The sequence below is a fragment of the Rhinoraja longicauda genome, chromosome 14 (assembly GCF_053455715.1).
Source record: "Rhinoraja longicauda isolate Sanriku21f chromosome 14, sRhiLon1.1, whole genome shotgun sequence".
In the NCBI taxonomy this organism is placed as follows: Eukaryota; Metazoa; Chordata; class Chondrichthyes; order Rajiformes; family Arhynchobatidae; genus Rhinoraja; species Rhinoraja longicauda.
Window position 1 is genome coordinate 33,632,136 of NC_135966.1, and position 27,920 is coordinate 33,660,055.

The window sequence follows — 27,920 nt, forward strand, 5'->3', positions numbered from 1 at the left end:
TGCACCCATAGAAGTTTGATAGAGTATTTGTCAGCATAGCAAACCTCCTTCATCAGAAATAACAACAAATTATCCTAATTAAAACTGCATTGCGTTAGCAGCATCCAAAAATCTGATTAAACATACTTCTATAAAATCTGAAAATGCTAATTATTTCTTTCAGATCTTGAAGTACATCTTAGTTTAGTTTAGAGATACAGCATGCAAACAGGCCCTTCCGCACACTGATTCTGCCCTGACCACTGATCTATCCTACACACAAGGGACAATTGATCGAAGCCAATAAACCTACAAAACCCACACTTCTTTAGTATGTGGAAGGAAACCTGAGCACCGGGAGAAAAACCACGCGGTCACAGGAAGAATCTTTAATCACCATACAGATAGCACCTGTAGTCAGGATCAAACCCGAGTCTCTGCCGCTAAAAGGCAGCAACTCTACCACTGCACCACTGTGACGCCCCTTATCTGAAGAGAAGCTGGGATGAATTAGTGCTGAGGTGAATCTGTATAGTGTGAATATCTGGATAGTGGGAGGGAATGTACAGTTCATGACGGGATTTAGGCTTGGTTGCTGTTCAAATCTATCTTTTCTCCAAAGCGCATGGGAGAGATGTCAGGACTGGTGGAAGGAATCGGAAGTTGGAGCAGGAACCAGCTACGACCCACAGCCCCAAGGAATGAAGCTCAGCACATGGTAAGTGCTCTGGAGGGGTTTCATATCTTACACCAAGATAGGTGGGCGAGGGAGGGAGCAAAGGAAGAAAGAGAGAAAAGGAAGTTCCTTCTGTGGAGAGTATTTCTATGCCCTCAGACCGAGAGTCAGTCCTAAGGACTGATAACTAAGGCTCCCTTTGGTCACTCTGACATTGCCACCAGGATTAGTGGCTGCTGCAAACTTTCTGGGACCAAGAATTTAAATTTCATCACAGCGCAAGCGAGATGATTGAGGTCTGAATTTTTATATCAGGATAGGCCCTGCTCGGCAAGAGATGATCATAAGAAAGTTGGATATCATAGAACTAGGGAGAACATGAGCTGTGGGCTCAGTGGACCAAAGGACCTTTTTCTATGATGCGCAATTCAATTCCATTCACTTCACTCCATTTCTATTCTATTCAATTCAATTCAATTCAATTCAATTCAATTCAATTCATCTCAACTCAACTCAATTCAATTCAATTCAATTCAATTCAGTTCAATTCAATTCAATTCAATTCTGTCTTTCTTGACAGTGATATTTTCCAGTATGCAATGGGAACAAATTGCCGCCATTTTCATATCTCTCAATGTAGGTTCAGCCAATGACAGTAAAGACTCCACATCTTGACCAAATGATTAAATATTGCTTGAACAGTAATAATGGATCTTTATCATAATGTTGGCTTGTTTCATTTGGTTCCGTTCCCGCTGCTAACAGTTAAAGCTTCAGTAAAACCCATTTAACACTAAATTGTATTTGGAGTCAGTCCTAGATATTTAAGACCAAAGCAGCTGCCAGATTTGTAACATTCACAACAAATTAAAATCCAGTGCATTAGAAATTATCTCTCCTAATTCCTTAGTTTATTCCAATTAGAACATGTAGAACATAGAACATAGAAATATACTGTGCAGGAACAGGCTCTTTGGTCCACAATATCCCTGCCAAACATGATGTCAAGTTAAACTAATCTTATCTGCCGGCATGTGATCCATATCCCTCGATTTAGTTTAGTTCAAAAATACAGCATGGAAACAAGCCATTTAACCCACCTAGTGCACCACAACCATTGATCACCTATTCACACTAGTCCTATGTTATCCCACTTTCTCATCCACTCCGGACACATTTGGGGCAATTTACAGAGGCCTACATATTCCCTGCATATCTTAAACGCTACTATCACATCGTATCAATCAATCAATCAATGCCTCCACCACGACCCCAGGCAGCACGTTCCAGGCACACACTATCCTCTGTGTAAAAACTTGTCCTGGACATCTCCTCTTAAAGCTGTGCCCTCTTTACTTTGAATGTTCCACATTTAGAGCTAATTCTGGGTGTTATTTTTATTTCTGCTGAATGATGCATGATGTCTCTTTATATCCCCTGGCATTTGCTTGATTCCTATTATTAATTCCCAGGCTTACTTTCTAAAACATTAACATTAAGATCATAAGAGGAATAGGCAAGGAAATGCACAGAGTCTTTTACCACATGTAGGGGAATCAAGAACCTGAGGGCAAAGGTTTGTGAGGGAGGAAAGATTTAATTGGAATCCGAGCGGCAACCTTTTTATACTAAGGGTGATAGATATATGGAACGAGCTGCCTGAGGAGGTAGTTGAGGCAGGTACTGTATCAACATTTACAAAAACATTTGTATAGGTATATGGATAGGATAGTTTTTGAGGGATATGGGTTAATTGCAGGCAGGTGAGACAAATGTTGATGGGGCATGTTGGTCAGCGTGGGTAAGTTGGGCTGAAAGGCCTATTTCCATGCCATATGACTTTATTAACATTTCAGGAGAAAGACTATTCATCAGAACATGGGTCTGAGATTTTTTTTCTCTTTTCTGTTGCTGATGTATTGGGAGTTTTCAATGCACACATTTGTCTGCCACATTTCCCACTTTACATCAGTCATCACACATCAGCGGTTAACATAAACTGGCAATAAAGTATTTTGAGATTTTTTGACCATGAACATTGTATGTTTTTCATCTTTCTTCACTGGAAACCTGGGTATATAACATACTGAATTGATGCTGCTCAAATAACCTAGAACTGTCATTAATCAGAGGTTGAATTTGAGTACCATTGATACAAATGGGGATTTATAATCCCTCCTCATCGACACTCCAAAGAAAACAACCTAAGTTTGTAAAAAGAGGTATCAGTCTCAGTACAAAATAACCATGAAACTGGTTGTTGTGAAAAATGCTGTGTAATTCACCAATGTCCTTTATTGGCTGAGATATTCCATACATTCATGGTCTGGCCTATAAGTGACTCAATACTCAGAAATGTGCCTGTTTCTCATTTAGGGACAACTATCGATGGTAAATAAAAGCAGACCATTGGCAGTACTACCCACGTCTTGTGAGTAAGCAAATTAAATTAAACTAAACTAAATTGAATCCAATTCATCATTTGCGTTCAGCTTTAAAGTGGACAAGTGAGAGTACAATTATAAGAAGTAGAAACAAAGGATTGGAGATGCTGGTTTATACAAACAACAGACACAAAGTGCTGGAGTACCACAGTGGGTTCTGGAGAAAAAGGATAGGTGCACAGGTGATGTTTGAGGTCAGAATTTCCACAGACTGAAAGTAAAGAGGGGATGGTGATGAGTGAAAGAAATGGAGGTGAGGAAGACCAGGACAAATAGTATTGAGAGAGAGTTTTGCAGAACTCCCATCGGAGAGAGGAGGAGAACTTCTTCAAAGTAAGCATACCTTGAGGAGATTTCTCAGTGAAGTAAGCCAAAATGTTGAAACAAAGAACTGCAGATGCTGGTTTATACCAAAGATAGACACAAAGTGCTGCAGTAACACAGCAAGTCAGGCAGTCCCTCTGGAGATAAAAGATAGCTGACGTTTGGGTTGGGACCCTGAAATTAAGTGGAGGGGAGGGGTGGGGGGGGGGGGGGGGGGGGGGGGGGGTGGGGCGGGGGGTGGGGGGGGGTTGGGAGAAGAACTGGTGACTAATATCACCTTACTAAAATAGAATATCACCGTACTTTTAAAGTAGACAGAGGCATACATTTCCAACAGAGCTGTGCATTCCAGGTGGAATTATGAAATACGTGGACAATATTGCCATCTTCTGGTGTAGAAGGGAAGGATATTCAGAAATCACATGATTTCAGTTAATGATCAGATGAAGAAGTATTGACATTTCCCAGCAAACCCTAACCTTTGTCATGTGATGTGCATATTTTTAGTTTATTGACCAAGTAAAGCACAGAAATTTTGGTTGCTTTGACTTCCTTGATGCAGTGATGCAAAGTTTGTGGAGTTTCATTGCTTTAGCTTGAAGAAGGGTTGCAACCCGAAACGCCACCTATCTGTGTTTCCCAAAGATGCTGCCCAAAGTTATTTCAGCACATATCCATGTTCCCCAAGGATACTGCCTGACCTGCTAAGTTACAGTATTCCAGCATTATGTGTCCTTTTTTTTCCAATGGGCAGTCAACATCTTAATTTAGTTGAGTTTAGAGATAGCATGGAAACAGTATCTTCGGCCCACCAAGTCCGCAATGAAGAACATTCACCCATTTCGGGTTGCGACCCTTCTTCAAGCTAAAGCAATGAAATTCCCCGAACTTTGCATCAATGCATCAAGGAAATCAAGGACACTTTCTCGCTCTTGTGTCAGATGACATTCTGCCATCGCTTTGTCACAGCCAGTGCCACATCTGTGCCTCTGCGGATATAGTCCACAGTGCATGCCTCTCCGCCGCAAGTCAGTAGGTGGGCCATTGTCTGTACCTCTCCACAGTTGCATTTGCCAGAGTCGGAGAAGCCCCGCTTCTTCAGGTTGAGTCCGCAACGTCGCACTCCAGTGTGGAGGCGGTATAGGGCTTTCCAGGTCGTATAAGGCAGGAGGTGTCCTGGCGCCATCTGGTTGTTTGCCAGTTTTTTGATGACAATGTTCCGGGTGTTGATCTTTGCCTTGGTTTTCTCAACATGTTGGCGAAATGATAACGTGCAATCAAGGACCACACCTAGGTACTTTGGGGCTTTGCAGTGTTCCAACAGGACATCATTCCATCGCACCTGCAGTTGATGTTTTGCATCCCGGTTCCGGAGGTGGAAAGCTGCGCATTGCGTTTTTGTTGGGTTTGGAACTTTGGACGCAGGGAATTCTGTTGCTAGTATGTTGTCATATTCTGTAGAGCAGCCTCTAGTATGGTCTCAATCTGGCTGAAGTCTGAGGATTGCGTTGCGATGCGTAAGTCATCGGCATGCAGAAATGACCTATTTTTCGGGGTGATGGGTTGGTCATTGGTGTATATATTGAACAAAATTGGGGCAAGGACACTGCCCTGTGGTACTCTGTTCTTTTGGCATCTCCAACGGCAGTTCTGACCATTCAGGCATACGAAGAAGTGGCGGTTCTCCATCATTGTCATGATGAACTGGACAAGATGAGAGTCCTGTAGTGTTTGTTGCAGTTTGGCTTTAATGGTCCTGAGGTTTGCAGTGTCATATGCTGCAGACAGTGTCATATGCTGCGGACCGATATAATAGTTCTATCCTACACACTGGGGACAATTTACAGAAGCCAATTAACCTACAAAACTGCACATCTTTGGGATATGGGAGAAAACCGAAGCACCTGGAGACAAAGCTTCTGGAATTTTTAGAGGATGTAACAAGTAAAATGGACAAGGGAGAGTCAGTGGATGTGGTGTACCTTGATTTTCAGAAAGCCTTTGATTAGGTCCCACACAGAAGATTAGTGCACAAAATTAGAGCACATGGTATTGGGGGTAGCTTATTGACATGGATAGAAAATTGGTTGCCAGACAGGAAATAAAGAGTAGGAGTTAACTGGTCCCTTTCAGAATGGCAGGCAGTGACGAGTGGGGTGCCGCAAGGCTCGGAACTGGGACTGCAGCTATTTACAAGAAACATTAATGATTTAGATGAAGGAATTAAATGTAACATTATCAAATTTGCAGATGACACAAAGCTGGGTGGCAGTGTGAACTGTTAAGAGGATGCTATGTGGATGCAGGGTGACTTGCACAGGTTGGATGAGTGGGCAGATGCATGGCAGGTGCAGTATAATGTGGATAAATGTGAGGTTATCCACTTTGGTGCCAAGAATAGCAAAGGCACATTATTATCTGAATGGTGTCAGGTTAGGAAAAGGCGAGGTACAATGAGACTTGAGTGTTCTTCTACATCAGTCACTGAAAGTATGCATGCAGGTACAGTACGCAGTGATGAAAGCTAATGGCATGTTCGCCTTCATAATGAGAGGAGCTGAGTAGGAGCAAAGAGCGTCTTCTGCATTTGTACAGGGCCCCGCAGCTATTTACAAGAAACATTAACGATTTAGATGAAGGAATTAAATGTAACATTAGCAAATTTGCAGATGACGCAAAGCTGGGTGGCAGTTTGAACTGTGAGATCACATCTGGAGTATATTGTGCAGTTTTGGTCTCCTAATTTGAGGAAGGACATTCTTGCTATTGAGAGAGTGCACGTAGGTTCACAAGGTTAATTCCCGGGATGGCGGGACTGTCATATGATGAAAGAATGGAGCGACCTGGCTTATATTCACTGGAATTTAGAAGGATGAGAGGGGATCTTATAGAAACATAAAAAATGATTAAGGGATTGGACACGCTAGATGTAGGAAACATGTTCCTGATGTTGGGGGAGTCCAGAACCAGGGGCCACAATCTAAGAATAAGGGGTAGACCATTTAGAACTGAGATGAGGAAAAACTTTTTCACAAAGAAAGTTGTGAATTTGTGGAATTCTCTGCCTCAGAAGGTAGTGGAGGTCGATTCACTGGATGCATTCAAAAGAGAGTTAGATAGCGCTTTTAGGGTTAGCGGAATCATGGGATATGGGGAGAAGGTTGGAACGGGGTACTGATTGTGGATGATCAGCCATGATCACATTGAATGGCGGTGCTGGCTCGAATGGCCGAATGGCCTACTCCTGCACCTATAGTTTATGTATCCATGTATCTATGTAAAACCCATGTGGTCACTGGGAGAATGTACAAACTCCGTAAAGTCAGGACCCCTAGTCAGGGTTGAATTCGGGTGTCTGGCTCTGTAAGGCAGCAACTCTACCGTTGCGTCACTGTTCCACTCATAGGGAGAGACAAAATAGTTAATGATTACATTTCTTAACAATTCTCTGTTCTCTGAGTAACATTCTGAAAGTGGTGATATTTTTTATGATGATATTTTTTTGCTCCTACATTATTTATGTAATACAATGATTGTTAAATGAAATGCTTCCAACACTAATGGAATGTTTCTTAGAGTGGTGCCAGAACACCCATTGTGTTAATATCCCACATTTATCATTATTGCACTGTGCGTATCTCATCCTTGAGCGTATCTCATCCTTGAGCTTTGGCTTGAAATTTCCAAATAAAAAAGAAAGATAGAGGACTGTGCTGCCTAATACTTCAAAATATCTTCTTTGTTACCAAACTATTCATTAAAATGAACTGTTAAATAAAGACAGAGTGCTGTAGTAACTCAGTGGGTCAGGCAGCATCTCTGGAGAACATGGATGGGTGATAGAAACATAGAAACACAGGAAATAGATGCAGGAGGAGGCCATTCGGCCCTTCGAGCCAGCACCGCCATTCATTGTGATCATGGCTGATCATCCACAATCAGTAACCTGTGCATGCCTTCTCCCCATATCTCTTGATTCCACTAGCCCCTAGAACCTAGACCCTAGATATTTCAGGTCAGGATCCTTCTTCATCATTGAACCTGGTTCTTCAGAGATGATGCCGAGTTACTCCAGCACTTTTGATTTAGTCTTTTTTTGTAAACTTTCAGCTGCAGTTCCGTGTGTCTGTAATGAACCATTCCCTGGGTCCGTTTCATGCATTGTTAATATTGACATCCAAATTAACGCATGAATTCATTTTAAAATACAGAATAAAGTTGATTTAATTTTACGTTATATTGCTCCACATTGCTAATGGCTTGGTATTAAGATCTTGGAATGGAAGTGAGAAATTATGTTGAATCTCTATCTCGTGATTATGAACATCGAAACTAGGTTGTTGGTTTACTGTACGAGGAGCATTATATTAATGAAGATGTGGTTTCAAAGTAGTTTGAATATCCTTTACGTTATTTGAAGAAGAACATATGTACTCCAGGTCAACCTCCAATGTGGGCCGACCGCATTGAAACAGCCATGATGGCACACCAATGCCTCTACTTCCTGAGGAGAGTGAGAAAATTTGTTACGGCTCCAATAACACATACAAACTTCTACAGATGCAGAGTAGAAATAATAGTTTCGGGTTGCATCACAGCTTTGTTTGGGAACACCTCTGTCCTAGAGTGCCACAAATTGCAAAGAGTAGTAGATGTAACCCAGTCCATTAGATTGGACTCCCCATCATTTACTGCATTTACGCTGCCTCAGAAAAGCAGCCAAGTTAATCAAAGCCTCGTCCCACCCTGGTCATTCCGTGTTCTCCCTATTCCCTTCCGGCAAAGGTACAGAAGCTTGAAAGCACGCACCACTAGACTCAGGAACCATCTGTCCCTTCTGTCATCATAATTCTGAATGGTCCATCCATAAACTAGACTACTGTCCCACTCACCTCTTCCCTATTGTGGATATTGGACTTTGTGATGTGCTACCATGCTGAGAACTATATTCTGCACTCTGTATCTTCCCCCTTTGCTCCACTTGTTGTGGTTGTGTTTGACCTGATTGTACTTATAAATGATATGCCTGTTCCGATTGGATAGCATGCAAAACAAAGATTTTCACTGAACCTACAGTACACGTGACAATAATAAACCTAAGCCTAAATCTAAACCTTTGCACATTGTTTGATCAATGGCTATCTGTTGGCTGTTGGCTATCTACAATACATTGCATCAGTGACACAATGTCAAAACCGTTATGTGGCTGTGAATTATTGTTAATTTCTGATAAACAAATGCATGTTTTTGTTCATGTTCATATGTCAGAGGAGCAGAAATAGGCTATTTGGCCTATTGTGTCTGCTCTCCCACACAATAGTGACTGATCTCCATTTCCCTCTTAACCCCTTCTCGTGCTGTCTCCCTGTAACCTTTGCCACTATTACAAATCAAGTACCTGCCAATCTCTGCTTTAAAACTATCTAACGATGGCCTCCACAGCCACATGTGGCAATGAATTCCACAGATTCACCACCCTCGGCCTAAAGAAATTCCTCTTCATTTCCATGCTGAAGGTACGTCCTTTTATTCTGAGGCTGTGCCTTCTGGTGTTAGACTCTGCCACTAGTGTAAACATCCTCTCCACTCAACTCTATCCAGGCTTTACATTATGCAGTAAGTTTCAATGAGGTCTCCCATCTTCCTTCTAAACTCCAGCGAGTACAGGCCCGGAGCCGTCAAATGCTCATCATACGTTTACTTCAGTTTCTTATATCACTCATTGTTGAGATCCTAACACTGCAGTATGAGCAGTATTGATTGCCTTTCTTTAACTACCCTTGAGTAGGCAGTCATGATCTACTACTGCCTTTCTGATGGTCCCATGCTGTTGCTGGGGAAGGATTTTGAACCAGTAATATGAACAAAAAATGTCCATATTCATCGGTGTGCGATTTAGAGTTGAACCAGCAGGTGGTGATACTTCCTTTGCATCTCTTGTCTTTTTTGGTGTTAGTGATCTCGGGTTTGTGAGGTGCTGTTAAAGTAGTCTAGGTGAGTAATGTGAATGCATTTCACATTTAATTATATCAAATGCAACTGGTGAGAGAAAATTAAAGCAAACATTTTAAAAGATAGTTTACAAGAAAAAAGTATTCATTAATTAGCCTAGGGTAGACCATTAGAACCTTTTTCCCTGAATGGAAACAACAAATATTTTCAGACATTGCTTCATGCTAAGAGATGCAGGTTTTTTTACAAAGAGAGTAGTGGATGCCTGGAATGTGCTGCCAAGGGTGGTGGTGGAAGCAGATATGATACTGGCATTTAAGAAGCTTTTGGACAGGCACATGGATATGCATGGAATGGACGGACACATTGATCACGTGCAGGCAGATAAAGGGCAGCACGGTGGCGCAACAGTGCAGCTGCTGCCTTACAGCCCCAGACACCTGGTTTCGACCCTGACTACGGGTTTTGTCTGTACGGAGTTTTTACGTTCTTGCTGCGACCGCGTGGGTTTTCTCCGGGTTCTCCCGTTTCCTCCCACAGTCCAAAGATGTACAGGTTTGTGGGTTGATTGGCTTTGGTAAAATTGTAACTTGTCCCTAGTGTGTCAGATAGTATTAGTGTACAGGGTGAACGCTGGTCGGTGGGCTAAAGGGTCTGTTCCCACGCTGTATCTCTAAAGTAAAGATAAAATTTTGTCTTGGCATCATGTTTGGCACAGACATTTTTGCCAAAGGGCTGTTTCTGTGATGTATTTTCTATTTTCTATGTTCTATGTTAATTGTCTGAAGAAGGATCCGAACTCAAAACAATGCCTATCCATGTCAGGTCAGAGATGCTGCCTGACCCATTGAGTTACTCCAACACTTTGTGTTTTAATCAAGATCCAGCATCTGCAGTTCCTCGTATCTCCAATCCATCTATGTATTGAATATTTTCTGAAGATAAGTTAACACACTAGATAAAAAAACAAGAGCTTAAACCAAAATAATTAGTTTAGATTATTATTGTCATGTGTACCAAGGCACAGTGAAAAACCTTTGTTTAAGTGCTATCCAGGCAAAGAAAAGTCTATACAGCACATGATTACAAATCGTCCACTGTGCACAGATATAGGATAAAGTACAACATTTAGCGGAAGATATACATTGAAATCAAATAAAGTCCGATTATAGATAGTACAAAGGTCAGGGGAAGTAAGGACTGCATTCTAGCTGATGTGAGGTCCATTCAGTTACCTGATTACAGCTGGGAAGTAACTGGTCTTGAATCTGGAGGTATCAAACTTCTGTACCTCTTGCCTAATGGGAGAGAGCAGAATAGGAAGTGACCGGGTGAGACTGGTCTTTGATTATGCTGGTGGTCTTACCAAAGCAGCTTGGTGTAAATGGAGTCAATGGAAGGGTGATTGGTTTGTGTGATAGTCTGGGCTGCGCCCACAACTCTCTGCAATTACTTGCGATCTTGGATGGAGCTGTTGCCAAATCACGCCGTGATGTATCCTGATAAAGCTTTTATGGCGCATCTTTAGAGTTTGGTGAGGGTTTTGGGGGACATGCCAAACTTAGGCAGTATTAATGAGAAGCAAAAAGCTTGATTATTAAAATAATGATTTCTGCAAACTTTTATCTTATTCAGAATATGGTTTCACATCATTATCTCTGGGAGAACGAAGACCAGATTTCCAAGTATGGACCTCCTTGACCTTTCAAATAATTATATGGATATACACGTCAATGTGGCAAACATCTTCATGTTCACAATGCAACTGGGAAGTTGTATCTCCAAGCAGTGACGAAAATATTATGTAATAAATGTTTTAAACAAAAAATGCTTTGAACTGGAAATTTAAGTGCGTTCCACTTTGATGAACAATGACCATTGTAATATAATTGATAATCGTATGTAAGAAAATAATTGAAATTTGAAAATGAATTGAATTATGTTTTTCTAGTGAAATTTTAAAATGGGGGAGGACAGGCGTTGGGGGAAGTGGCTTCCATTGACTAGAATTTATTTCACAAGCCTATTTATTCTTGGTGTGTGGCCATTGGAGAGGTGAGGGGTACAAATATCACACTCCTTGTGGGAGAGGGCATTCTCAATATTTCAGGGTGGTTGCTTCAGCAAGATAATGTTCCAAAATGTAGTGGTATTTTTTCACTCCATTCTTAAAAGGCAATGGAAATTTGCTGAGAAGGGTGGCACAGTGGCACAGCAGTCGAGTTGCTGCCTAACAGCGCCGGAAACCCAGGTTTGATTCTGACCACTGGTGCTGTCTGTATGCTGTTTGAAGTTCACCCAGTGACTGCGTGCGCTTTTCCCGGGTACTCCGATTTCCTCCCACACTGTGTAGACGTACAGGTTTGTACGTTAATTTAGGTTCGCTAAAAATTATAAATTGTCCCTTGTGTGTAGGATAGAGCTCATGTATGGGGATCGATGGTCGGCAATGGACTTGGTGGGCCGAATGGGAATGTTTCCACACTGTATCTCTAAACTAAACTAAACTAAACTTTATTAATTTCCACTGAAGGACAACTGGCTATACTTGTTGAGCAAGTTTTCCAGTGTAAGGGGACTTTTCATTCATCTTTATCTTTGCTCGTTAAGCTGCAATACCATTGAATACTGTAAATACTGGGCATCTGATGCCAAAACAGAAAATGCTGGAAATACGCAGAAGGTCAGGCAGCATGTCAAATATAAACAGATCTAAGGTTTAATTTTGATGTCCTTTCATTGAAACTGTCAAAAATTAGAAGTGAAAAGTCCCTGCCGACCATCAATCACGTGTTCGCACGAGTTCTGTTATCCCACTTTCTCAACCACTCTCGACACACTCATTCAATTGACAGAGTGCCAATTAACCTACAAACCCTCACATCTTCGGGATGTGGGAGGAAGCCGGGGGAAACCACCGTTGTCCCAGGGAGAATGTGCAAACTTTTGCAATTCACTCTATTATAGATAGAATTATAGTTATCAATTTATTTTATTTTTAATTACTATATATTATCTGTATGTTTATGACCAGCCATGACTGGTACACTAGTCCTATCCTGCACACTAGGGATAATTTTACAGTAGCCAATTAATTGACAAACCCACATGTCCTTGGGATGTAGGAGGAAACCAGAGCACCCGGAAAAAACTCTTGCGGTCACAGGGCAAACTCCACACAAACAACACCCGAGGTCACGATCGAACCTGGGTCTCTGGAATTTTGGGGCAGCAGCATTCTCAGCTGTGCCACAGTAGAAATGGATGAAATAGATTTGCTAGAAAGTTTAAAACAAAAATTAGAACACTAGTTCTAATGCTGATTTGTACAAATCACTGGTTTCAAGATGTGAAACATTATGGTTTCAATATCATCAAATAATTTTTTTTTAGCTTTTATAAATTAGGATTGTCTTCATGATTAATGCCAGGTTGCAAATCAATACTTGAACTAATCCATTCTACCAATTTATCTATTGTTTTCAATAAAAATTGAGAATCAATGAAAATTACGATTAAAAAATGATACATTAATTAGAAAATGAAAAACTATACATGAATTAGGAAAAGAAAATGTGAAGGGAATGTGTTTTTTTGCCACAAACTACCATCCTTTGTGTTTATGTAATTATTTACATGTTGATTATGAGAGTTGTGTTCTGCAACCAAAATGAGATTAATATATTAAAATGAAATTAAAATAGCCAAATATTTTGTGTGTGAAATGCATTTTGTTTTTGTTGCAATAAATATGTTGTATCCAATAACCATGTACTTTGTTTCTGAGTTTGATTGAGGCGACAAGCACAGGGACTTCCATTTTAGATCATGGACCTGAGGATATAGGTTTAAGGTGAGGAGAGAGAAATTTAATAGGAACCGGAGGGGTGACATTCACATAAAGAGTGGTACGTGTATGGAACGAACTGCTGGAGGAGATAGTTGAGGCAGGTAATATTGCAACATTTAAGAAACATTTAGATAGATACATGGATAGGATAGGTTTAGAGGGATATGGGCCAAACTCAGGCAGTTGGGTCTAATGTCCTGGTCTTCTAAGGAGGACACGTGGCAATCTCAGGCTTCTGGGTCACTTCTAGTTTACCTGCAGATTGCCCCTTGCCTTGAGAGAAGTAGCTGACGATACAAGTTTCATCCTGGTGGCTCAGCTTTGCTCTTGGAGAGGCAACGCTGGCCCATCTCTGGATTACCCTTGCAGCCAGCTTTTGCCTCCGTGTGTGGGTACAGTTCCTCGTTGTCTGGGGCAGGAGAGACATTGGCGTATTAGGATTGCCTCAACCACTCAATCTTAGCCTCAGGTAGAGGTGCTGGCTGTCCGGGGCTTCTTTCCCAACAGCCTAGTCTTGACCACATAGTGGCACTGGTGGTCTCAGGTCTGTCCCAGTGGCTCAGTTCTCTTCGTACATGCAGCAGGGGAACACAACTGGAAGGGTGGCAGCCCACTTAATCTCTCTCTCTCTCTCTCTCTCTCCCTCACTCTCTCTCTCTCTCTCTCTCTCTCTCTCCTCTCTCTCTCTCTCTCTCTCCCTCCCTCCTCCCTCTCTCTCTCTCTCTCTCTCTCTCTCTCTCTCTCTCTCTCTCTCTCTCTCTCTCTCTCTCTCTCTCTCTCTCTCTCTCTCTCTCCCTCCTCCCTCCCTCCCTCCCTCCCTCCCTCCCTCCCTCCCTCCCTCCCTCCCTCCTCTCTCTCTCTCTCTCTCTCTCTCTCTCTCTCTCTCTCTCTCTCTCTCTCTCTCCTTCTCTCTCTCTCTCTCTCTCTCTCTCTCTCTCTCTCTCTCTCTTTCTCTCTTTCTCTCCCATCAAGTCCACATAAGAATTTAGCTATTTTCAATTAGATCATGTATCATTCTTCGCAACGCTGGAGAGCACAGACCCGTCTACTTAATCTATCCTAATAAGACCACATCTCTGCCCACCTGACTCCATCCCCCAATGTTGAAGGAGTCAATCTGGTGAAACTTTCATTGTACCTCTTCTCCTTAGGGAAGGAAACCAAACTAACATACAATATTCCAGAGATGCTCTCACTGGTTGGAGCGAATTTTATATTCCTCCTCCTGTAAGATAATTATCATATTATTTGCACTCCTAATTTGATACTGTACTTAAATCTTAATGATCAGCAATTAGTTTGCAAGAATCCCCATGTCCCTCAGCCCACTGGTCCAGAAATGTGGCAACTTTTTGTGTACTGTCTCAGTAAACAAAATTGTTGCACTTTTGTACTGAAATATGATTGTGCTTATCTATAGTATTAAGAATAAGGAATTGGCCATTTAGGACTGAGAAGAGGAGAAACTTTTTCACCCAGAGAGTTATGAATCTGTGGAATTCTCTGCCACAGAATGCAGTGGTCCAATTTACTGGATGTACTCAAGAGAGAGTTAGCTATTGATCTGAGAGCCAATGGAATCAAGGGATATGCAGAGAAAGCAGGAAAGGGGTACTGATTTTGAATGATCAGCGATGATCATATTGAATGGCAGATCTGGCTCGAAGGGCTGAACCTGCACCTATTTTCTATGTTTCTATGTTTCTATGATTTTACTGGATTGTATATAAAAACTAAGAATTTCACTGTACTTAAGAATGAATTATTGAATCATTGAACACCAATTCCCACTTTCCTACCGTAGAGATGATCAAACATTATTCAACATTGTGTGCCTTTTACCATGTCCTTGCTCATCCAATCACTATTTGATTGATCAATATAGCATGGAAATGGCCCCCTTGGCCCACAGAGTCTCCGTCTACCAGCGATCACCTATTTACACTAGTTGAATGTTATCTCACTATTGGCAGTTTAAAGAAGCCGATTAACCAACAAACCCAAAAGTCTTTGAGTTGTGGGGCGGAAATCGGAGCACCCGGAGGAAACCTACACGGTCACAGGGAGAGCATGCAAACTCCAACAAACAGCACCTGAGGTCAAGACTGAACAAGGGACAATGGTGCTGTGAAGCCGTGGATTTACCAGCTGCACCATGCTATATTTACTATTTATTGGGTTAACTGTGATTTTCACAGTTCACACTAACACTAACGGTTGGATATGCAAACATTCTGACAAATATCCATTTCAATAGATGTGAATTGTCAGCAGTTGTCAAGCGCAGCAGGTGATCTTTTAGAGGTGTATAAAATCATGAGAAGAATAGATTTTTTTAGATTTAGAGACACAGTGCAGAAACAGGCCCTTCGGCCCACCGAGTCCACACCGCCCAGCGATCCCCGCACCTATCCTACACACACTAGGGACAATTTTTACATTATACACAGTCAATTAACCTACAAACCTGTACGTCTTTGGAGTGTGGGAGGAAACCGAAGATCTCGGAGAAAACCCATGCAGGTCACGGGGAGAACGTACAAACTCCGTACAGATGGGGCCCATAGTCAGGATCGAACCTGAGTCTCCGGCGCTGCATTCGCTGTAAGGCAGAAACTCTACCGCTGCACCACCCACTATAGATCGGGTAGATGCACAGAGTCTCTTGCCCTGTTTGAGGGAATCAAGAGGGCATAAGTTTAAGGTGAAGGGGGACAGATTTAACAGGAATCTGACAGTTAACATTTTCAAAAAATGGTGGTGGGTGAATGAGATGCCAGAGAAGGTAGTTGAGATAGGGACTATTGTAACATTTAAGAAACAATGAAGACAGATACATGGATAGGACCCCAGCTTTGCCTGCCTCTTTGTTGGGTATGTCGAACAATCACTGTTCCAGGCATGCACTGGCCCTATCCCCGAACTCGACCTCCACTACATTGACGACTGCATTGGTGCTGCCTCCTGCACACATGCAGAACTCACTGATTTAATCAACTTCACGACTAATTTCCAAGATGCACTCAAATTCACTTGGACCATCTCCGACACTGCCCTAGCGTATCTAGATCTCACCGTCTCCATCACAGGAGACAGACTATTGACCGAAATCTAATAGAAACCTACTCACTCCATAGCTATCTAGACTACACTTCTTCCCATCCTGTTTCCTGTAAAGACTATCTCCTACTCCCAATTCCTCCGTCTACATGGCATCTGTGCCCAGGATCCATACTAGATCATCGGAGATGTCCTCATTCTTTCAGAAATGGGGGTTCCCCTCTTCCATTATAGATGAGGCTCTCACTAGGGTCTCTGCGATATCCCGCAGCTCAGTTTTTGCTCCCCCTCCCCCTATTCACAACAAGGACAGAGTCCCACTTGTCCTCACCTTCCACCGCATCAGCCGTCACAAACAGCATATAATCTTCCAACACTTTTGCCACCTCCAACGGGATCCCACTACTGGGCGCATCTTCCCATCTCCACCCCTTTCTGCTTTCCACAGAGAGCATTCCCTCTGCAACTCCCTGGTCAACTCATCCCTTCCCACCCAAACCACCCCCTCCCCAGGTACTTTCCCTTGCAACCACAGGAGATGCAACACCTGTCCCTTTACATCCCCCCTCTACTCCATTCAAGGACCCTGACAGTCTTTTCAGGTGAGGCAGAGGTTCGCTTGCACCTCCTCCAACCTCATCAACTGTATCCGCTGTTCCAGGTGTCACCTTCTGTGCATCGGTGAGACCAAGAGCAGGCTCGGCGATCATTTTGCTGAACACCTCCACTCAGTCTGTCTTAACCTACCTGATCTCCCAGTTGCTCAGTACTTTAACCCCCCCTCGCATTCCCAATCTGACCTTTCTGTCCTGGGCCTCCTCCATTGTCAGAGGGAGGTCCAGCACAAATTGGAGGAACAGCACCTCATATTTCGCTTGGGTAGCTTACACCCCAGCGGTATGAACATTGACTTCTCTAACTTCAAATAGCCTTTGTTTTCCTTCTCTCTCCATCCCCTCCCCCTTCCCAGTCCTCCCACCAGTCTTACTGTCTCCGACTACATTCTATCTCTGTCCCGCCCATTCCCCTGACATCAGTCTGAGAAGGGATCTCTTCCCGAAAAGTCACCCATTCCTTCTCTCCAGAGATGCTGCCTGACCCACTGAGTTACTCCAGCATTTTGTATCTACATGGATAGGACAGGTTTATTGGGATACGGGCCAAACGCAGGCAGGTGGGACTTGTGTAGATGGGATATGTTGGTCGTTGTGAGGAAGTTGGTTTGAAGGGGCTGTTTCCACGCTGTATGACTCCATGGTCCGCGGATGTTTTTTGGCTCAAATCACAATTTGTTTTTGTTAGCACCATTTGTATCTGTTTGCGCCTTTTGAAGTTGTCTCTGTAATCTCGCAGGTTTCCATACCTTTTCTGTGAGTTTTGCAATCCTTTCCTAAAACGTGGACAATAACCATGTGCAGAGTGGATTGAAAAAAAAAGACGAACAAGACAAGGACAGTGAATAAAGGTTGACGATCAAGATCTGCAGATTCTGGAATTGTGAAGTTCAAAAGAACATAGATTGTGCTGGAAATTTTCACGAAGGCAATACTGTGAATGAAAGAAATGAAATTAACACTTTAAGTCGACGAGTTCGTGAAACTTTGCCCTTGGAAGGTACATCAATGAATCGTCGTTTACAGAATGGCACTTGTCAGGCTGTCATACCTAATGGTCAATAACTATTTTAACAAGTCCACAAAATAAAGCAAATGTGTTTCACAACATTTCATGATGTTAATTAAATTCGCAACGCCTAAATTGGCATCCCGATGCACGACTGTTAATTCATGCCTCCTTATGGAGGAATCTCTACCTTTGGACCTTAGACTTTAGAAATACCGCGCGGAAACGCACACCGAGTCCGCGCCGACCAGCGATCATACCGTACACGAGCATTATCCTACACACAAGGGACATTTTGCAATCTTTTTAACCGAAGTCAATTAACCTATAAACCTGTACCTCTTTGGGATGTGGGAGAAAACCAGAGCAACCAGAACAAACCTACGCGATCACAGGGAGAACGTACAAACCCCAAACAGACAGCAGCAACAGTCAAGATAGAACCCGTGTTTCTGGCGCTGTATGGCAGTAACTCCACCGTTGCGCCACTGTGCCACTCCTAATTCGCTGTCCCATCCCTTACCTTTAAGAAAAAATAGATTGGGGTGCCCATAAATTTTCTTTACACATACTGGTTTCAACGGAGTAGATTTGCTTTCGAGTGGATTTGCTTCATGTATTTAGACTGCGGTAACACGATTCAGTCGCAACGATTCCCAGCAACCCGCTCTGAAGGTATCTTCCACCTATTATTGCACCAAACTAATTGATAATATTTACGGTTAAATCGTGGCCTTTTGATTCGTTTACTCGTCTTCTCTTATCATAGGCCAGGATAGGAATTGCAAATTCGTATTTTCATCATATTGAACCATTCCTTCGTATTTTCATCATATTGAACCATTCCCAACTACCTATTAGGATATTGGGCGGCAGTGGTACAGTGCTGCCTCAGTGCGCCAGGAAATGGGGTTCGCATCTGTCCTCGGGTGCAGTCTGTGTGGAGTTCGCTCTGTGACCGCGTGGGTTTCCTCCGAGTGTCCGCTTTCCTGCCACGTCCCTAAGACTTCCGGGTTTGTAGGTTTATTGACCTCTGTAAATTGCCCCTGATGTGTTTTGGGAGTGGATGTGAAAGTGGGATAACATCCAACCAGTATGAATCGATGGTCAACCCTTTTGTCGAAGGTCGAAGGACCTGTTTCCATACTGTATGCTTAAAGTAAACTAAGCTGAACCAAACTAAATATAGAAACGTTTCAATTTTGCGCATTTCAAGTTGTCGTTTGTTCCTATAAACTTCTTGTACTATCGAGAGCGCGGTCCCCTCGCTGTTGGTAACATTAATTCCATTTGCAGTGAATGATTATGTTAGCATCAAACAGTGTTAGCTAGACACCGAACGAGAACGACAATTTACAGGGTAAAGGATAAGAGATTTCAAGGAGAACTATGGATGGTTTTGAAATCAGCAGATAATTGGAATTCGGACCAAAATTAGATCAGCCATCGTCTTATTGAATAGCGGAGCTGGGACAAATAGTTAGCTGGCGCCAAGTTGTCTAAGACGATAGGAAAGAGAATCTTACAAGCGTGGATGGAAAAGGGTAATCTTTTGAGATGACACCGCAGATCAAAGAGCAGCTTTTGCAATAGGACATAAGAATAAAAGTAAGAGTAGGAATTATAGACACAAAAAGCTGGAGTTACACAACGGGTCAGGCAGCATCTCCAGAGAAAGGAATAGGTGACGTTTCGGGACGAGCCCCTTCTTCAGACTGAGGGTAAAATTCGTTAGGCTTTTTGTTCCTGTTCTCCTATTCAAGAAAAGACAACTGTTCTCTACATGTTACACTATATGTTTTTTTAATTACGCTACATACAGTTTTTGACACTATATGGTTTGTTTACTTTACATATTGAACTTTTTATTGTTTATTATGATGCTTATGTACTGAGTACTATGTTTATACATCTGTTGTGCTGCTACAAAAACGAATTTCATTATTCTGTTTCGGGGCATATGACAATAAAACACTCTTGACTCTTCTTTGACATCAGGGTCAATTTTTTTCATTAACCCCAATATCCTAAAAACTTATTGATTCCTAAATCTAGTAATCGAGTTACCATCACGATCGGTGCACCCCAGACCCTACCAATGAATTGCGGAAAATAAAATTCTCCTTAGGCAACTTTTAGTTTGGTAACATTCTATGCTTACTATGTTCTTGGCCCGTCTGCGAATTTGAACAGTTTATACTTGTTCTCCAACAGTACACTTCGCGTACACTTCTCTGTCAGGTCCCCTCACAACTGTCCTCATTCCAATGCGATTAACCCAAACTTTGCCCTGGATCCATATTTAGACGACGCAGTGGCGCATCTCGCAGAGCTGCCAGTTAACAGCGCTAGAGACTCGGGTTCGATATTGACCGCGTGCGCTTTCTCTGTGAAGTTTGCGCATTCTTCTTGTGACCACGTGGGTTTCCCTGCATGCTCCCCCCTCCCCCCCCCCCCCCCCACACACATCCCAGAAACATGGGGGTCTGGATGTTAATTTAACCTTTAAACTTGCCTTTAGCGCGTAAAGTGTGGATGCATAAATGGGATAACATAGGACTTGTGTGAAAGAGCGAGCAGTGGTCGACATGGGCTCGATGGGCTGATGGGCCTGTTGCCATGCTGCATCTCTAAACTAAACTAACCTAAACTAAACTCACTAAGCCAAACTAAACTAAACCAAACTAAACTAAACTAAACTGAACTGAACTGAACTGAACTGAACTTAAGTTAACTAAACTAAACTAAACTAAACTACCGAATGCATTTTTTTCGCCAGAGAAGTCCAGAACCCTCCTCCACTTCTTTCCCCATTATAAAGAACATCTCCCATGAAGCTTCGCATCAGTGTGACCTCTCTGCCAAACGATTTGGAGTCCCCCTGTCCATTTTACCCGAGTGCTCATAATTTTCCACATCCGCATTCTTCCTTCTTATCAAAGGTTCCTCCTTCCAAACAAAATTCACATCAAACTCATCCTCGTCTATTCTTCCTTTAAAGAAAATCATTAGTTAGTCAAAACTTTCCATCATCGTGCATATAATGTGTGTTTCATTTCACCCCATCCATTTTATTCGACTACTGAGTATAATAATACTTCTTAGACTTTTTGAACAGGCTTACTAGGTCTTCATAAGCAGTTGCGCTACGATAGTCGCGAGAAAGAATTATAAAGTGGTAGTCAGAGTCTGAATTATTGCATCCCTCAAATCTTCTTTACAAAATCCATAGTCTAAAATACATCTTAAACTGACAATTCATCCACCTTTAAATATGCCATTTCCACTTCTCATTGTACGTTCCCCATGTTATAGCATAAACTCACAGATTTTTGAACCAGTGGTCAGATTACAGGAGGTAGCATCATATCTGTGGTTGCTGGGTACGTGACTTTTCATTGTAAGGATACACGAGACCAGGGAAAACATCAAGGCAGATTAATCTTGTATTCGGGCGACGGTACATTCATACACACAATGTGGAAATGTTCAGAATGGTGGCTGATCAGGTGTAGTAGACTTACAGCAATATGTACTGCAAGCAAAAACAAACATGGAAAGGTAAAGGTGCTGACATGGTGCTTGAAAACGTACCCTCAGAGCGGCCTTCCCATGTTCCACGTTTTTAGGTTCCATGTCCCAACATTTTTCATCCTTTAAGTCTTCAATAATTATGTTCAAATTATTCTGGAAATGGAATAGCTAGGCGTGATAAAAAAAAGTTAATTCGGAGACATACACAAGTTCTAGTCTCATTGCTCGCCAAATGCTAAACTCTAAATCCGCTCCCCTATTTCCAATGCGTATTTCCTTATCCCCAAACGTAATTTTTGTTATTTCTGATTTCAAAGAGCCGGCATTCTACATTTTCTGATGTTAAATTTTGGCCTTAAGTATGACGTTTGTGTTTGGTCTTGTTTTATTCAACTCCCTTCCACATTTTTAACCGTAATATATTTATATCTTTGCGGATAAATGATACACAAAGGCGCGAAATTTCATTGTAAAGAGACACATTGGTGGTGGAGAAAACCAATGTCAATGTGGATGTAGGAAAGTGGTTAAATACCATGGAATCTGAAGCCCAGGATTGCCATTAGAGACAGAACACAAGTGCTCTGCAGAACAGTCGCCCAATACTGAAGTACATTGCAGTGACCACGCCGTGAACACTGAATGTTGGACGTTATTTTTTGCCTCAACTGGAAGAGTCATCTGGATCAATGGATGGTGGTGAGTAAGATGATGAAAGGTCAAGTGTTGCAACGGCTACTGTTGCAAGAGAATGCTGGGAGAGGAGGAGTGGAGGGAGTGGTCCCTGTGGAAAGAAGAAACACGTAGGAGAGAGCGGCTGCTTTGGTGGCGCGTCCCAATTGTAGCTGATGAAAACGACGAAGCATGATAATGCCCCGTGTGGAGGTTAGTGGGGTGAAAGGTGAGAACCAAGAGAACGCTGTCCGTGCTCTCTCTGTCACGGGTGAACATGAGAGCAGATGTGCAGGTAATCGAGTAAAGGCATGCGAGGAAATGCATCAAGAATGGCAGAGGAAAAGCCTCACACCGAAGGAGGGTTCCGATCTGATATATCACCTATTCTTTTCCTCCAGGGATGCTGCCTGAGCCGCTGAGTTACACCAGCATTGTGCGATTATTCACATTTCAGGTAGATGGAGAACATTTCAGAAATCCTCAAATGGGAAACCCTATCTTGAAAAGAGGTGCAGCAGAGGAAACTGAGAAACTGAGAAAAAAATGGGGTGCTGTCTTTTCAGGGAGCAAGTTGGAGGGTGTGGTGGTGTGTATTCGTAGCTGTGGGAATCCATGGGTTCATACCAGATATCGATAGATAGAATGTCTTATGGAATGGGGATGTTCAGAAAAAGCAGGGAAATGTCAGAGATTGTCCAGGTGAATTTGAGGGTAGGGTGGCAATTGGTGACAATGTTACTAAAGTTGGCGAGTTCCACACAGGTAGAGGAATCAGTGGAGGGGAACACCCCAGTGTTAGTGGAAGGAGGATAGTCTGTGTCTTTGTTCAAGTGAAAAGAGGGACGCCCTACGACCGCCACTCCTCATCAGGAAGGTATTAGGCTCATATCTTCATCTTGTTAAGCTGCATAAATAAAATTATGGATATTATATCTCCTCGTTTGAAAATTGTTGGCCTAAATAGTTAAGGAATTCCATAAAGTTCTGCTCTCATTTTCAGTCCTGCCACCAGGAAGAGGGTATAGGAGCCTGAAAATTGCAATGTCCAGCTTCAGGAATAGCTTTTTCACAACAACCGTCAGGCTATTGAACACAACGAACTCCAATTAAACTCCGAACTACGAACTACCTTGATTGCACAAATGGCTTCGGGGTTTGTTTTTGATTTTTGTACCAAATATATATATATATATATATTTAAAACATTGAACTTCTTTTTGTTGCTTATTTTGGTATCTACTAAATGCTATGTTTACATAACTGTCGCGCTGGTTCAAGTAGGAATTATATTACTCCGTTTAGGGACACATGATAATAAATATTCTTGACTCCTGACTCTCTTGACTCTTGGGAATACTAGGGAATACTAAACTTGCTATTATATTCTTCATCTACCCCAGTCCCTCCACGATCTATCAGTTTTATAACTCATTAATCGTAACTATTAATACATATTAATTTAGCTGCAGGAGAGAACTGCAGATGCTGGTTTAAATCGACGGTGGACACAAAATGCTGGAGTAACTCAGCGGGACAGACAGCATCTCTGGAGAAGATTCATTTTCTCCAGAGATGCTGCCTGCCGCCTGAGTTACTCCAGCATTTTCTGTCTACCTTTAATTTAGCTTCAACTGTGTTGTGATCTTCCTCGACATTTAAAGCTATGTTTCTTAAAAAATAATCGTGTTAGAAACTCGGCAAATATTTGCAATATTGTACCTACAAGGGACTATGTGTATATTAACCAATGCTAAATTGAATGGTCCAAAGACTTTCATGTTTGTTGGACACTTTTGAGTATTTGGACATGAATTAATTTTGATGTCTCCAATCGCTCATCAGAGCTACAAATTGCCTTTTGGTGTTAAAGTGGATTATTCTGAAATGCTTCAAATACAAAATCATGAATAAATACAGGTCACATGTTACTTTTGCATATTCAGCTAGTTGTAGGAAAGAGCAGTTGTTGGTAATTAAGGGGCAAAATACCCGTTACAATTAGCAACTGATTGTTTTTGAAGGTTAAAGATAAATAACATCGAAAGACCAAGCAAGCAGATGGAAACGAATTCGGTAGAAAATGTTTCAAAAGATACAATGCAGCCTGTTATATCAACGATGGCATTTTTTGGTTGAAAAGCGCAATTCAGGGATGAAACCAGCTTTAAGAATTGCAGTCTGCCGTTATTGACAGGGGCTCGTTGTGTCGCCGGCAACCAATAGCCAGCCGCGTTCAGCGGGAGATCTATTACCCCTCCCCTTTGGAGAATGAACCGAAAACGATTTCAATTCGGAATGCTATATAAACGTCGAAAAATATAAACGTAGGTTGAGTGTTTGTTAGCACGTACATACAATCGGTCAGGTTATCCCGTTGCCGGTACAGCACTTGCAAGGATTTACCAGATTTGAAACATAAAGTGCAGCAGAGACAATGGCGAATTCGCAGCAAAACAACGCCTTGGAATTTAGGACAATGGTTTTAATTTCCATTCTACATGCATTGCACCCGGGGCTTGCACTGGTGCGCTATTCAATCCCTGAAGAAATGGAATATGGCTATTCTGTTGGAAATATCGCTGAAAAATTGCGAATAACCGTCCGACAATTATCGGTTCGAAAATGTCGCCTGGTCTCCGCCGAAGGAACGCAGTATTTGGAGGTAAATGTGGACACTGGCGTCTTGTTTGTCAGGGGTCGGATAGACAGAGAGCAGCTTTGTGCACAGAGTCCTTACTGTACAATTGCTTTCCAGATAATATTAGAAAACCCCCTCGAAATGTACCGGGGTGAGGTGGAGATTGTCGATATAAATGATAATTCGCCCTCTTTCCCAGAGAACGCCATTTACTTGCAAATGGCCGAATCTATTGCACCGGGCTCTCGCTTCCCACTGGAGAGAGCGCTCGACCCAGACGTGGGGACAAATGCGGTCACTATGTATACTCTCAGTCGTAATGACCAATTCGGGTTGAACGTGAACGTAAGGGAGGATGGCACAAAAATTGCCGAGCTATTGTTGGAGAAATCATTGGACCGCGAACATGAGGCATCTTTTCAGCTTACCCTGATGGCCATTGATGGAGGCACGCCTTCGAGATCCGGGACCATACAAATCAACATCAACGTATTGGACAACAACGATAATGCACCCGTGTTCGGGAATGAAGTGTACACGGCAAACCTAGAAGAAAACGCACATGTGGGCACCTTGGTGGTCAAGATTAAAGCTATCGATGTGGATCAAGGTACGAATGCTGAATTGAAATACTCATTCGTTAACCTTGTTCCAGAGAGAGTACGTGAGCCGTTCAGCTTGGATCCTGCAAGTGGAGAGATCAAAGTTCAAGAACAGCTCGATTTTGAGGAGACGAACAGCTATGAACTTGATGTCCAAGCTGTGGATAATGGTACACCAGCGATTACTGGACATTCCAAAGTGTTGATCAGATTGATTGATGTAAATGACAATGCTCCGGAGATAATGGTCACCTCCCTGTCTGGGCAAGTCTCCGAGGATGCTGCGCCCGGGACGGTGGTGGCTTTGATGGACATCACTGATCGTGATTCTGGGGAAAACGGAGAAGTTCACTGCCACATTACATTGGGCGTTCCCTTTAAAATTCAATCCTCTCTAGATAACCATTATAAAGTGACGACCAGTCGTGCATTAGATCGGGAAACCACTTCAATATATAACGTAAATATCATAGCCTGGGACTCTGGGTCTCCCCCATTGTCAATAAATAAAACTATCCAGATATCGGTTTCTGATGTAAATGACAACGCGCCACAATTTTCCCAATCATCTTACACATTATATGTGATGGAGAATAACGCTCTGGGTGCCTCTGTTTTCACACCGTCTGCGTTCGATCCTGATTTGGACCAGAACTCCTACATTTCCTATTCCTTCAGAGGGAATCGTCAGGATTCTCTGGTGCCCTCTTACCTCCGCATCGACTCGATGAACGGCACAATTTACGCACTGCGTTCCTTTGACTACGAGAAGCTCAAAACCTTCCAGATTCACGTTCAAGCCCGTGATGCCGGAGTGCCTCCGCTGAGTAGTAGCGCCGCAGTGAATGTGATCATCCTGGATCAAAACGACAACATTCCGGTAATTGTTTCACCTTCAGAACATAATGGATCACCAGCCGTGGAGATCGTGCCCCAGTCAGCGGGCCAGGGGTATTTGGTCACCAAGATAATGGCAACCGACGCAGATTCTGGTCAGAACGCACGACTCTCTTTCCGGATACTTCAAGCAACCGATCCGTCGCTATTCAGCGTGAGATGGAATTCAGGCGAAATCAGAACAACGAGAAGGATTTTAGTCCATGATGATACTTCGCAAAGTCTGGTCATTGTGGTGAGTGACAATGGCCAACCGAGCCTGTCAAGTACAGCTACAATCCGTCTGTCGATTTTGGGCAACGTTAGTGAGAAAATACCTGAAGACATGGATTTGCACAGTGACCCTGGTCATTCGTCCGAGATAAACCTTTATTTAATCATCACCTTCGGATCAACGTCGGGTTTGTTCCTGCTGACCATAGTCCTATTGGTTGTATTGAAGTGTAAACACGATGTGGGTATTGTTCAAGCTGACGGGCGCACAGTTTGTTGTTGCAAGCCAAGGAATTCGAAGGAAGCCTTACCTCGAGTTTCTGCGCAGAGAAATCCGTTGAACTGTGGTGCAGCAGATCAAACTCTACCCTTCCCTGAGAGTTATCATTACTCGGCTTGCCTGTCACGGGATTCATCCCAGAGTGAATTTCTTTTCCTGAAACCTTACAACCCATCTGCTTCTGAATGGCGATGCTAAAGAACAAAGGTTTGCCAAACTGAAAGGATTTTACAGGATGCTATGTTTTTCTTAAAATTATTGCCTGTCAAAGCTCGTTCATCATATCAGCACCCGTGCAAACACAAAGAGTTTGAGTTTCAGGTCACAGATGTGATGCTTTAATGCTTTATTTCCACAAATGCTACACAATCTGCTGAATCTTTCTAGTTTTTATTTTGTGTTCATGGATAGGGGAAGCAAATGCAAATAAACTGAGAAACAACAGAGCAACACACAGGTGCAACGGTAAAGTTGCTGCCTTACAGCGCCAGGGACGCTGGTACTGACTACGGGTCCTGTCTGTATAGAATTGTACACTCTCACTCGAACCGCTTGGGTTTCCTTCGGGTGCTCCAGTTTACTACCACATGCCAAACACGTACAGGTGTGTAGGTTAATTGGCTAGATAGTAGTAGTGTACGGGAATAATGCTGGACGGCGTGGAGTCTCTGGGCTAAAGACCCACGCTGTATCTCATGGAGTCACGGATTCATGCAGCATGGAAACAGGCCCTTCGGCCCAACTTGCCCACACCAGCCAACATGTCCCATTTACGCTAGTCCCACCTGCCTGCCTTTGGTTCATATCCCTCTAAACCTGTCCTATCCATATACCTCTCGAATTGTTTCTTAAACGTTGCAATAGTCTCTGATCAATTACCTTCTCTGGCAGCTCGTTCGATACACACCCACCCGGTGTGTAAAACTATCTCTAAGGTCCAAAGACTAAAAGATTAGTCAGTAAATTGGTCCGATTATATTGTTACCGGTAACGTCGATTACCTATATAATATATTGTAAAGCTAACAGTCAATTTTGGAGCTTTTTACTGTCTCGTTTGTAAATAATAACCAAAGTTACTTCGCCCTGCTGTGAAAGAAATCCCACCGAATATTTTGGAAAGTCGAACAGAATATTTTTGATTATTTTTAATACCTACATTTCAGCAAGAATC

The 27,920-nt window shown here is 42.6% G+C and overlaps 2 protein-coding genes across 4 annotated transcripts in view; both read left to right on the forward strand.

The window, feature by feature from the left end:
- LOC144600199 (protocadherin-10-like) overlaps nt 1-11,818 on the forward strand; it is a 157,738-nt gene extending 145,920 nt beyond the window's left edge. For 2 of the 3 annotated variants that reach the window (XM_078411692.1, XM_078411693.1), the window contains exons 2-3: nt 602-697; nt 11,011-11,818. In XM_078411692.1, coding sequence (XP_078267818.1) covers nt 602-697; nt 11,011-11,076 — 162 coding nt within the window. In that variant the 3' untranslated portion in view covers nt 11,077-11,818. Of the gene's footprint in view, nt 1-601; nt 698-11,010 lie in introns of those variants that run through there. The other variant, XR_013548097.1, reaches the window with a different exon arrangement.
- Nucleotides 11,819-24,518: 12,700 nt separating this feature from the next.
- Nucleotides 24,519-26,945, forward strand: LOC144599758 (protocadherin gamma-C5-like). The gene has a single exon (XM_078410996.1). The coding sequence runs from the start codon at nt 24,552-24,554 to the stop codon at nt 26,943-26,945; it is 2,394 nt and encodes a 797-aa protein (XP_078267122.1). The 5' UTR covers nt 24,519-24,551.
- The last annotated feature ends 975 nt before the right edge of the window (nt 26,946-27,920 follow it).